This window comes from Patella vulgata, chromosome 4, assembly GCF_932274485.2.
Source record: "Patella vulgata chromosome 4, xgPatVulg1.2, whole genome shotgun sequence".
In the NCBI taxonomy this organism is placed as follows: Eukaryota; Metazoa; Mollusca; class Gastropoda; family Patellidae; genus Patella; species Patella vulgata.
The window spans coordinates 12509523-12521992 of record NC_065882.2 but is presented as its reverse complement, the minus strand read 5'-3'; the positions used below and the strand labels follow the sequence as shown (position 1 = coordinate 12521992).

The window sequence follows — 12470 nt, the reverse complement described above, 5'->3', positions numbered from 1 at the left end:
AACGTTTTTTGTGCTTTAGTATCTAAACGGTTCAGTAACTTGCTGTTTTCATACAAAGCATCAGGTGTGCCCCTATCTCTCTGTCCTCCCTCTCCCTCTCTCTGTCTCTCTCTCTCTCTTTCTCTCTCAATTACATTTCTTTCAAGAATAAATCGATACTGTAAATAACATTTATTTATCACTGACGGATATAGATTTATTTCATCTCCGAGTATAACGGAATTGTCTCTGTGTATTCAAGTTGTTTTCTAATCTAGTTTCATAAAAAGGGTTCTATTTCATTTCTCTGGTGTCAAACAGCGAATCGATCTACATTCGTAATAAAACGAATGAGCCATGGTGGTGGACCATTAACCTAGTTTTGGCCAAGGACTTCCTCGGGATGTGTCCAACCTGGTTTTATCTTGTCAGTTGTGCAGTACGGGGAGTCTAGTCGTTCGGGCGGGACGAAAAACCCTAGATCCCGTTTGCACTTAGAGGTTCCCCGTAAAAGAATCATTGACAGTTCATTTATCAATAATTTTGTCAATCTTTGATGAAATCATTTAAATTTGGATAAATAGAAAATGCAATAGAGGAACATCGGGTTTAAAAAAGTAGAAAATCAAAAATTGAATCCTCAGAAGTGTTACGTAATGGCAGTTGTTATTGATACTTATTGTGCCATCTTGAAACATGAAAGTAGAATTGATTAAAAAAATATCTTTATGTCGGCTATAGACATACATGGTTGTCCAGATTGCACTCATTAGTCTTCCCATAATATAAACTTATAGCTGGCCCGATTATGTAATGTCCTTTGTCTTGTAAAGCAATCTGAACTGAACGTTTAATCTGCAATATAGCCATCTGTCTAATCTCTTCGATGATCCTTTGTCTAGAAAGAGTTTTAAAAGCAGGAATCAAGAGTAGATAGGAAAGAGAAAATGCCATGGGTGCCATGGGTTAAGGCTAGAACAAGTGCCATGTAAGTTAGTTGGGAGTTGGCACCCAAGGGTGTCAATCCAAGCTAGGACAATGACCCCCTCAACACAAGCTAATTACGGAGTCTTAAGTTTTGTACATGATATGTTTGAAGAACAATAAGAGTATCATATGAAGTTAAACCACTACCAATCTAATCACCCCATCAGCACTAAAGCAGGCATTATCACCACTTTAACCAAAAGAGCCAAGAATATTTGTGACCCTGAATCCCTTCCCGCAGAAATTCAACACTTGAAAAAAGTATTCACCCAGCACAACGGATACCCAGAACAAATGGTCAACAAGCTCATCAATGCCACACTTGCCGACCTACCAAAACCTGATAAACCCCAAAACGATAAACATCCAATTAGAATCTTCATACCTTTCCACGGCAACATCTCTCACCAAATCAGAAGATTATTGAAAAGGGAAGCAGATATTGAAACCACTTTCTTGAAGGGCACAACAACCAAAGACATAGCAAAAGCGAATGGAAAGTTGAACCCCACCAAACCCTTCTCACCAAAAGGCTGTGTCTACAAAATCAACTGCAGTTGCCAGCAAAGTTACATTGGAGAATCTAAAAGACCATTAGATATCCGACTGAAAGAACACATGTCAAAAGCCCCCACCAACCAATCTGCAGTTGCTGAACATCTGAATGACAACCCACGACACCGTGTCGATTGGACCAAAGTTAAAACGTTGGCTGTGAACCACCACAGCAAAAGAATCAGAAGAATACATGAGGCGATCAATATCAGAAGACATGAACCGAAACTGAATCGAGACCCAGGCGTCTATATCCCCAGAGCATATGACCGCATTATCAAATTGTAACACAGTCCCCCTAAGTAATTCCCCATGCAAAACCATATTTAGCTACTGGCATTTTCCAATACCGAATTTATTGTATATTCCATACCCACAACCCTCACATTTTATAATCCTCTGTTAACAATATGTAAAATTTGTATGTTTCAATTAATTTCTATAATTTATTTAGCTATTCACAGTATTTTATGTTATGTTATACCTCTCATATTTATAATTATAAAAAGGTTTCATCATGGGGCCTTCTGCTTAATTTATCATTATTTGTTTATATTTTATTCAACCCTTTGATATATATTCACCTGGTAAATACATATATGCAACTTATTACTTAACTTTAAAACATAACCGTAAAATTCCATATTTCCTAACTGTTATAATCAATGTAAACATTATGGTTTGATATAATTCTATAAACCCCCAGTTTGATCTTTATGTGTGTTTATTTAGTAATCTTAGTATATACTGGCTTCAGTTATGGTACACTGTGTATGGTTTCAATATTTGTTAATCTTGGTTAATGCCCTGTTTCATCTTTTAATTGTACAATAAGCCAACTCTAATATATACGATTATGCACCTTTGTTACATCAATAGCTTGTTATAGCTAATCATGCTCACTCACCTTGCATTCCATTGGATAGTTCGGACTGATGTTTGTATTTATATTCATATCTTTCTCATTTTTTTTATCTATTTGTATATATGCTTGATAACGACTTGTGAAACCTTGTTGAAACGTCGCAGTGAAATAAACCATAGTAATTGTTATCCATAAAAGTGTGTTTTTGATTATGTTCCAATTACTAAATGCCATTCAAAGAATAAGTTAAACCAGTGTTGAGATACAGATCCGATTCAAAGAATCTAAAAGTGTAACCGTATTCTACTTTCATTGACATAATTTCTTCTTTCTACGCATCAAATTTTGACGTTTGACTTCAGACTTACCGATTGGCATAATACGGAAATAAATCCAGAATCTGCTAATCTTGGCTTTCTCTTCTCAAACCACAGACGACTATTGGTCTGGTCCTATTTTCATAATATGCCAATCGCTGGAAGACATTCCACTGGAGAACATATGTGCAGGAAAATCATGAGTAGAATGTCGAAAGATGGTGTTAGAAAGTAGAAATCCTATCGATTAAAGTAGAATTCGGATGATTTAAAGTTGAAAGATGAATGGCCATTTTCAGGTTAAATGCATAAAATTCCATGGAAAACCAAACAGCTCCTTATTCAGTGTTCATAATTCTTAGTTCTCAATTCATAGTCCTTAATTCTTATTTCTATATTTGTTGTCGTATTTCGACATTTGTACACTAAAATTGGCATTTGTATCTTGAAAACCATATTTGTTTTACAAATCAGACATTAGTCATATCCGATTTGTAAAATGTATTTATGTTTAATTTAACTTTATTTTACTATAAAGATAAAATTCATTTTAGTAAATCAAAAAAATGATCTACATTTACATTTCATCATAGACATACAACGAAAAACAAATCTCGAGCAACAAATTTCTAAGTGCAAATCTCGAAATACAAATCTTGTAAAACATTTCTCAAAAATCATGTCTTGGAGATTTGTATTTAGAAATTTGTTGTTCCAGATTTGTTTTTTGTTGTATTTCTCTGATGAATTGTAAATGTAGGTTAATTTTTGATTTTCTAAAATAAATTTTATCTTTATTTTGAAATACAGTTGAAATAAATTTTGCAAATCTGATGTGGCCAATGTCTGATTTGTAAAACAACTATTGATTTGAAGATAAAAATGTTAATTTTAGTATACAAATGTCGAAATACGACAACAAATGAAGAAATAAGAATTAAGGACTATGAATTAAAAATTCAGGACTAGGAACACTGAATAAAGAGCTGTTTGGTCTTCCATAGGATTCCAATGCGAAAAGATCCCTTTTAGATAAAAATTTCCTCTTTTACTCTTAACACATGGCACACTTATGTGGACTAAAAGTTATTTTAGAAGTTTTATTTCTGGCGACGCTTCGACAAGGTTTCTCTCGCTTCTATTAAACAAGGAATTGATTTTATACCTTTTACTACAGATCGCATTTTGAACCTGGTAGGGGGTCGCGGTGGCGTGGTGAGTAACGCCGACTCGCTAGCCTGGAAGTCTCGAATTCACTACGGGTGTTGGCCGGGAAAATTCTTCGGGATTTTCTGGTGTGGTTCCCCCCTGTCGGTGGTGCAGGACAGAGGGGACTAGTCGTTCGGATGGAACGATAAGCCAACGTTCCGTGTTCACGTTAGCGTTCACGTAAAAGAACCCTTGACAGTTGGAATTCCATATATAGCGTAGAATGTAGCGTCGCGGTCTGGGAAAAAGTTCCCTCATAGCACACTGCGTGGCATATGCCCGTCTTCATTAGGCTAGTAGGTACAGAAAAGTAGGGCGTAAAAAATCATTTCATTTCGTTTGAACTATCTCTATATTTATTGTCGGTCACTTTTTGCAACACATTGGGCGGTCGTCGGTTCTTGTCTGTGATATGAAGGATCGGAATAATAACCATTAAAATTTTCTATTTATGTTCATTGATGTAAACGACATCTTGACGCTCTTGCTGAGAAATAATAGAAACATTTGACGCAACAGCAGTGATGCACATCCGGAAAGTAAATCGAAAATGACCCAAAGAGTCCATAAATTATATTTGATTTATATAAAGTACCCTACAGAGATTTGACATAAATTTAAAATAAAACAAAACAATAAAAACTAGTTTCCATTATCTCTAAGTGAAGTTTGTCCTCGCGGATCATATTTTATTTACGCGATTCATGTTCAATTTTTCTTGGATGGCCGAGTGGTTAGCACGCGCGCGCTGTATCATAAGGCCTGTCATTGAGTCAACTGGCGTTGTTTCGAATCCCCGTTTGTACGTGACAAGGAGTAGGGTCGCCTGTCCAACCTCGTGGGTTTTCTCCGGGTCCTCCGGTTTCCCCCCACTGCTAAAGACCCCTACGCGCAATCAAATTATTGAAATAAAATTGAAACCATATGTTAGTCCCGAAATGACCCAGTGGACGTTAAACCCTACTTCTCTCTCTCTCTCTCTCTCTCTCTCTCTCAATTTTTCGTATTTCAACCTGAAATGGATTTTACACATGCATGTAACTATCTAAAGAACGGGTCTGGATTTTTTAATACCATCCAAAATATTATAACCCCCCCCCCCCCGCCCCTCCCCAACGAACATAGCTTCACAATTACCCAGAGCTCTTTTCCAGGGCGATTTGAGTATTCTAGTCGCGATTCCAGTTATCTAATATCACCGGGGACCTGTTTCACGAAATTTTAACTAAGATAAAATCCAAATTTTAGTAATTTGATTGGATAATATTAGATTGATTTTAGTGCTTAGCCAATCAAAATTGAAGTATCTACTTAAATTGGATTTTATCTTTAGTTAAAATTTCGAGAAACAGGGCCCAGACTCAGAACCCAGGGTTTTAAAAAACTTGCCACTATCCAGTTACCATCCACAATCCACAGTCCGGGGTTTTAAAAGATCTTGCCACTATCAAATAGCCCCACGGACCCTAATAGGCTGCTTCTTGGCTATAGTTAGAATCCATTAGAACTACTTTTCAACCGGAAAGGCTAATCCAGTTACCATCCACAATCCACAACCCTGGGTTTTAAAAGATCTTGTCGCTATCCAATAGCCCCATAGACCCCAATGGGTTGCTTCCCGACTATGGTTAGAATCCATTAGGACTACTTTTCAACTGGAAAGAAAGGGCTAATCGAGTTACCATCCACAGTCCACAACACAGGGTTTAAAAGACCTGCCCTCCCAAAGGCCGCAATGGGTTGCTTCACGACTATGGTTAGAATCCATTAGGACTACTTTTCATCTGAAATGAAAGGGCTAATCCAGTTACCATCCACAATCCAGGGTTTTGAAATCTGTCCAATTGCCCCTGTAATGGTTTGCTTCTCGGCTACGGTTATAATCGATTATGACTACTTTTCAACTGGAAAGAAAGGGCTAAACCAGTGTAAAATAGAGTTATCATCCCACTTCAGATAAACTGCTAAAAGTGTTTCGTAGTACCTAGATATTATTGTTCCTGTTCTTGCAGTTTGTCCTCGGAAACGCTTTCCCTTGCAGACCAACATTTAAACAGTTTATACTGATATTTCATCTTCGAGGCAATGTCGTTCAACCGTCTTATTAGCGTAATGAATAGTGTCATATTCGCCTTAATAATGAGACAAAAACAAATCCTTTATTTCATTATTTATGAATCTGCACTTGTATTTCGCTATCTATAATCCCTGGTTGTCATTTCACAATATTATGAAAGTTGGATATCGAAAAGGAATACCAGTTCAAACATGGTTTAGTTCCTTTTAGGTTCCTACTATTACGATTCGCACACTACGATTGAAATCGTGGTTTTAATCGTGGAGTAATCGTGGCGATCCTATCAGGTCTTATCATATATGGAGGTCATTCGTAGCAATCGTGTTGATCGTATCGAATCGTATCCGAACGTGAGAGAGAAAGAGAAATGGGGTTTAACGTCCACTAGGTCATTTCCTGGGTCTTTAGCAGTGGGAGGAAACCGGGGGGCCCGGAGAAAACCCACGAGGTTTCATCCGAACGTATCAGCACGTACTAGATCGTGGACTCACAAGATTCTGATTCTTCTGAGGGCGATATAAACGCGACATGGTCAAAGCTAATCAGAGCCACCGGTAAGTTTTTGATTTAATCTAAGCCGGAAGATTATCTACCTTTGATATTTGATTTCGTTCTTATAAACATACATTATATGCAAAAGCTAAATCTGCCTATTGCAGGTCTTTCTTTAGGCCTGAAATGTTATCTAAATTATTAATTAGACATTAATTAATTTATCCAGACCATAATCAAGTCTTGATGGCATCAGATTTCTCCAATATTAAATAGATTAGAACAGTTCGGCCATATTTTGATTTAATCTAAAAATGGAGGAGGGAGACTTCGCTTCGAACAACCAGTACCATGGTTGAAATTATTTCACAAGTCTTGTCAAACATCTTCGCTCGCAATACAGGAATTTGAATGAAATTTTCAAATTATTCATTTTTCATTATCTATTTTCGAACTATTATAGCAAGAATGGCAAGCTCTTTATCTAAATCTTACGTAATGTATCTTTGTTAAGCCCCGCGCATATAAAATTTTCACCCGGTTTCTCTTGCGGCTGGTCTGCTAGCTACCAAAACCTACGACACGTACGGTGGGTTATGATAGACTTTGACTAATCAATTTGAGTACAATTTATCGTGGATAAAGCCCTGAAAAAAATTAAACAACATTTTCCGAAAACTGTAAATGACGATCCGCGGCTTTCATTTAGTACGATAATGAAATCTACACGGTCAAGCCCCCGTCAGACCTGGATGGCGTCCTTACTGCGCTGCTGCGACCGGACGGCGACCAGAAAATGCACAAGGTCGCCGGCAAACGTGAACACAACGCGAGAAAATGTCCCCAAAAATTACAAACTTGAAAAACGTCGCCTTCTCACAGCTTTCCAGGTCAGATCGCAGCTCAAAACAAGCGCCTTGACTCGGCGATCATTGGCGACCACGAAGACCACAGCACGATATCTGGCGTTTCCATCACGCTTTTACCACGCTAATGACGATCTTGACGCGCTCTGAGACCATTTTCCGTCGCCGTAGCAGCGCAGTAAGGACGCCACTCCGGTCTTACGGGGGTATCACATCAATGCCGTTAACCAGTAGTATGCCCAGGGACAACTCCGTAATTGTATGCCCCTAAGCAGGGAGCACGCTGTCGGTCTTCAAAGTCGCAGATTGCGATTTAAATATGAAATTGGCGATTAAAATTCGATTTTGGCGATAACGTTTTGCGGTACTGTCGATTCTTTTTTAAATTCCTAATCACTACCTCCTAGATTATGCCCCATCAAACCGGGGTGGCGTCCTTACTGCGCTGCTGCGACCGTACGGCGACCAGAAAATGCACAAGGTCGCCGGCAAACGTGAACACAACGCGCGAAAATGTCCCAAAAAATTACAAAACTTGAAACAAGTCGTATTCTCATAGCTTTCCAATTCAAATCGCAAAACCTTGGCGTTTGTTTTGAACATGCTTAAAACAAACGCCGTGACTCGGCGATCATTGGAGGTCGGGTGTTCGATCCCTGCATTGGCCGAGAAAGTTCATCCAGATTTTCCGGCGTGGTTCTCCCTTGTCAGTGATGCAGGACGGAGGGGCTGACAAGGAAAGCTGTCTAGTCGTTCGGATGGGACGAAAAACCGAGGTCCCGTGTACACATTGGCGTGCACGTAAAAGATCCCTTGGCAGTTGGAATTCGATATAAGAGTAGGCCGTAGTGCCGCTGTCCGGGCAAAATTTCCCTCATAGCACACTGTATGGCGTATGCCCGTCTTCATTAGCCCAGGATAGGAGCACAACAGTAGGACGTTAAACCCCATTTCATTTCATTTCATTTCATTTCGGCGATCATTGGCGACCATGGTGACCACATCACGATAGCTGTCGTTTCCACCACGCTTATGGCGATCTAAACAATTTTCCGTCGCCGTGGCAGCGAAATAAGGACGCCACCCCGGTCTGGCGGGGGTATTTAACCATTACATTGAGTGTCGATCACCTGTCGGAATACTATAAATTAATCGACTCGCTGATAATCAGTGATAATCGTGTTAATGAGTAATACTAACCGATTGTCTTGGGTTAATGATCAGTTGTTTGGTAATTGCCAATGATATATATATATATATATAAAACCTATCTCAAATCATTATTTATTCCGAATAATTAATCCAAGCAGTGTTTATTTGATGTTACGTATTCTCTTATATAAAAATTATATAATAATCAAAATGGCCCAAGACTCGGGTATAGGGCCTAGTACACATCAATGTTAGAAAGGAAAGCATCTTAAATATGTAAAACCAGATGATATAAACTATTTAAACATATATTATGCAAGAGCTAAATCTGCCTATTGCAGGTCTTTCTTTAGGCCTGAAATGTTTTCTAAATTATTAATTAGACATTAAATAACTTATCCAGGTCATAATCAACTCTCGATGGCATCGGATTTCTCCGATATTAAATAGATTAGAACAGTTCAGCCATATTTTGATTTAAGCTAAAAAATGGAGGAGCGAGACTTAGCTTCGAACAACCAGTACGGTGGTTGAAATTATTGCACACGTCTTGTCAAAACTTCAAAGGCTAATATCTTCGCTCGCAATAGAGAAATTTGAATGAAATTTTCAAATTATTCATTTTACATTATCTTTTTTCGAACTATAATAGCAAGAATGGCTAGCTCTTTATCTAAATCTTACATAATGTGTCTTTAATCAAATTAAACAATAAATCCGCAACATTAATTAAGTCCGGTGTCCCAATTGAGATCTTCTGAAAGACAATATCGAACTACTTCAATAGTTATATTTTCTCGACCCTGGTCTCGTTTATTAAAAGACTGGTACACATTCACACCAACCTGTGGGGCGAAGTAAATAGTGGTAATTTTAAAATTTAAATATAATAATTTTAATTTAACTCTTTTAATGCTTTTAACGGATACCCGTGCCCCCCCCCCCTCTCTCTCTCTCTCTCTCTCTCTCTCTCTCTACAAGTCACTGCAGAAAATCAAATACAAATCAACGTTACATGTGGAATCCCTGCACCATGGATTACAAATCGCAATTTCACCCTCTCTATAAAAATCTAAAAATAAAATATTGTATCTATGCTCACTCCCAATCCAACATACTAAACTTTCTATAAAATCGTATAGCTAGAAAACAAATGTTTACCTTTTCATTTTGGTATCAATTTCACCCCCGGTATATTCGATCGTTAAGCCAGGTTTTATATATAAGAGATAATTTGTTTGTCAATGAAGTATTTGAAAGCTGTTTAGTCGCTCGGATGGGGCGAAAATCCGAGTTCCCGTGTACACAATGACGTACACGTAAACGAACCCTTGACAGTTCGAATTCGATATATCGTAGAACGTAGCGTCGCGGTCCGGGCAAAAGACCCCTTGGCATTTGAATTCGATATAAGAGTAGCCCGTAGCGCCGCTGTCCGGGAAAAATTTCCCTCATAGCACACTGCATGGCATACGCCCTTCGTCATTACCCCGAACAGTAGGGCGTCAAACCCCATTTCATTTCATTTTGTATTTGAAAGGCGTAGAATCAAATGGTGTTTAATATTTAATATCCTTCATTTTTAACACCAATATTTGTTTTTAGTGACGGTTGTGATTACTCGTCCCACCTTTGACATTCTTGTTGTTCATGCCTCGGTACTATTATATATAAATGTCCTACACAGTTGCGTTATCATAATGTTGTCTATTATATATAATTATATCAAACAATCGTTATTGTTACTGTACATGTACCTGTTTGATAACATAGAAATAATTCACATAGACACGTCGATCAAATTAGTAATTGTTCTTCCATAAGTGTGTGTCGCTTTATTGGGGGGTTGGATGGCCGAATGGTTAGCATGTGCGTGCTGAATCACAAGGCCTGTCATTGAGTCAACTGGTGTGGTTTCGAATCCCCGGCTTGTACGTGACAAGGAGTAGGGTCGCCTGTCCAGCCTCGTGGGTTTTCTCCGGGTCCTCCGGTTTCCTCTCACTGCTAAAGACTCCTACGCGCAAGCGAATTATAGAAATAGAATTGAACCATGTGTTAGTCCCAAAATGACCTAGTTTGTGTCGAGTGGACGTCAACCCCCCCCCCTCTCTCTCTTTCTCTCTCTCTTATAGCTTTATTATTATGATTCCTCGAGTTTTTCCGACGTTGTTTCCCCTTGTCAGTGATGTAGAACGGAGAGCCTGGCAAGAACAGCTGTCTAGGTCGTTCGGATTGAATGAAAAACTAGGACCCCGTGTACACATTGGCGTGCACGTAAAAGACCCCTTGGCAGTTGGAATTCGATATAAGCGTAGGCCATAGTGCCGCTGTCCGGCCAAAATTTCCCTCATAGCACACTTTATGGCGTCTGCCCGTCTTCATTGGCCCAGCCGGAGCAGAACAGTCGGACGTTAAGCCCCATTTGATGTAACAAGGACAGTGAATATAAAAGAAATAAATAAAGACCTTCCATATAGTAGTTTTAGACCACAGGCGAAATTGCAATTTGTAACCATTGACGAACAGAGAGCACATATCAAAACAGCCAATGTATTGGACTAGAACAAAAAGGAACGGATGAATAAAGTGAACAAAGCCCTGGTTTAAACTATAAAAGAGTTCGAACTCACCTTAACCGGCACACAGATAAGAACAAGCAGGAGATCAGCTGAAGCCAAACTCAATAAAAACGTGTTAGTGATATTTTTCATACGTCGATATCTGGCTATAGAGAAAATCACCAGTGTATTACCTATAATTCCTATGATTAAAGTTAGTCCGTAAACTATGGCACCAGGTATAATTTCTTGTAGGGCGATACTCGACACGGAGTCGGAGTAGTCGTAGTAATAATCATCGGTTACGTTACTAGTACTACTACTGCTACTGCTAGAATTGTTAAAGTTAAAATCAGAAAAGTTTTGACTTTGAGCACAATTGTCGAGACAACCTGTTCCCGGCGACATGACAGATCAATTGAAAGCTCCTAGCAATAATTGTTCTTCTCTATTCTCTCTCTCGATCTCAATCATACACTGACGCGAAAGTGAAAGATAGAGGGAATGGAAACCCGCCCACTTTGTCGTGATATGGCTTGTACGAGATCTGACAAATGATACAGGTTTATAAAACATGCCGTTTGGTTTGTTTAACACTCCCTCTCTAGTCTATTATTTGCCGTCGTAAATGTGATTTACAGTTGGTGGAGAAGCGATGATGCACCGACGGAGTAGAAGGATTATACAACAATCTCTGACGTTATTGATCCTAGCTAACCATGAGGCCGAGAAAGTTCCTAGGGATATCCCAGGGTGATGACAGGTTTAGAAAAGAACTAGAAAGAAATACTATATGGTTAAAATATTTTAATTTCAACAAAACTGTGTTATCATAGATCTAATATCTTAAAATTTCGAAATTCAGGTCCAAATTTTTGCCCCATTAGAGCACTCGATACGGTTTTTTTTATTTGAAGAGCGAAAAGACCCTAAAGTTCCTAGGGATATCCCAGGGTGATGACAGGTTTAGAAAAGAACTAGAAAGAAATACTATATGGTTAAAATATTTAATTTCAACAAAACTGTGTTATCATAGATCTAATATCTTAAAATTTCGAAATTCAGGTCCAAATTTTTGCCCCATTAGAGCACTCGATACGTTTTTTTTATTTGAAGAGCGAAAATACCCTAGTTAACAGGGGTGGTCAAACATCGCTCCGTAATGCTGGGTTCCCGCTATTACAGTTCGTGGTACGATAGAAATCGTGGTTTTAATCGTGGAGTAATTCTGGTGATCATAGAAGGCCTTATCATATATTGAGGTCAGTCGTAACAATCGTATTGATCGTATCGAAACGTACACCAACATGATCTGCACTTACCAGATCGTGGACCCAATAGGAACAATCCTATAGTAACGCATCGCACGACAGTCGGATCCTGGCATTAGGGAACTCGTTACCACTTCTGATT

General features: G+C 38.7%; 1 protein-coding gene across 1 annotated transcript in view; it reads right to left on the bottom strand.

Moving 5' to 3' along the window:
• LOC126819517 (allatostatin-A receptor) overlaps positions 1 to 11499 on the bottom strand; it is a 104340-nt gene extending 92841 nt beyond the window's left edge. The window contains exon 1 of the mRNA XM_050547644.2: positions 11130 to 11499. Within this exon, the coding sequence (XP_050403601.1) occupies positions 11130 to 11465 (336 nt within the window). The 5' untranslated portion in view covers positions 11466 to 11499. The remainder of the gene's footprint in view (positions 1 to 11129) is intronic.
• Positions 11500 to 12470: the final 971 nt, after the last annotated feature.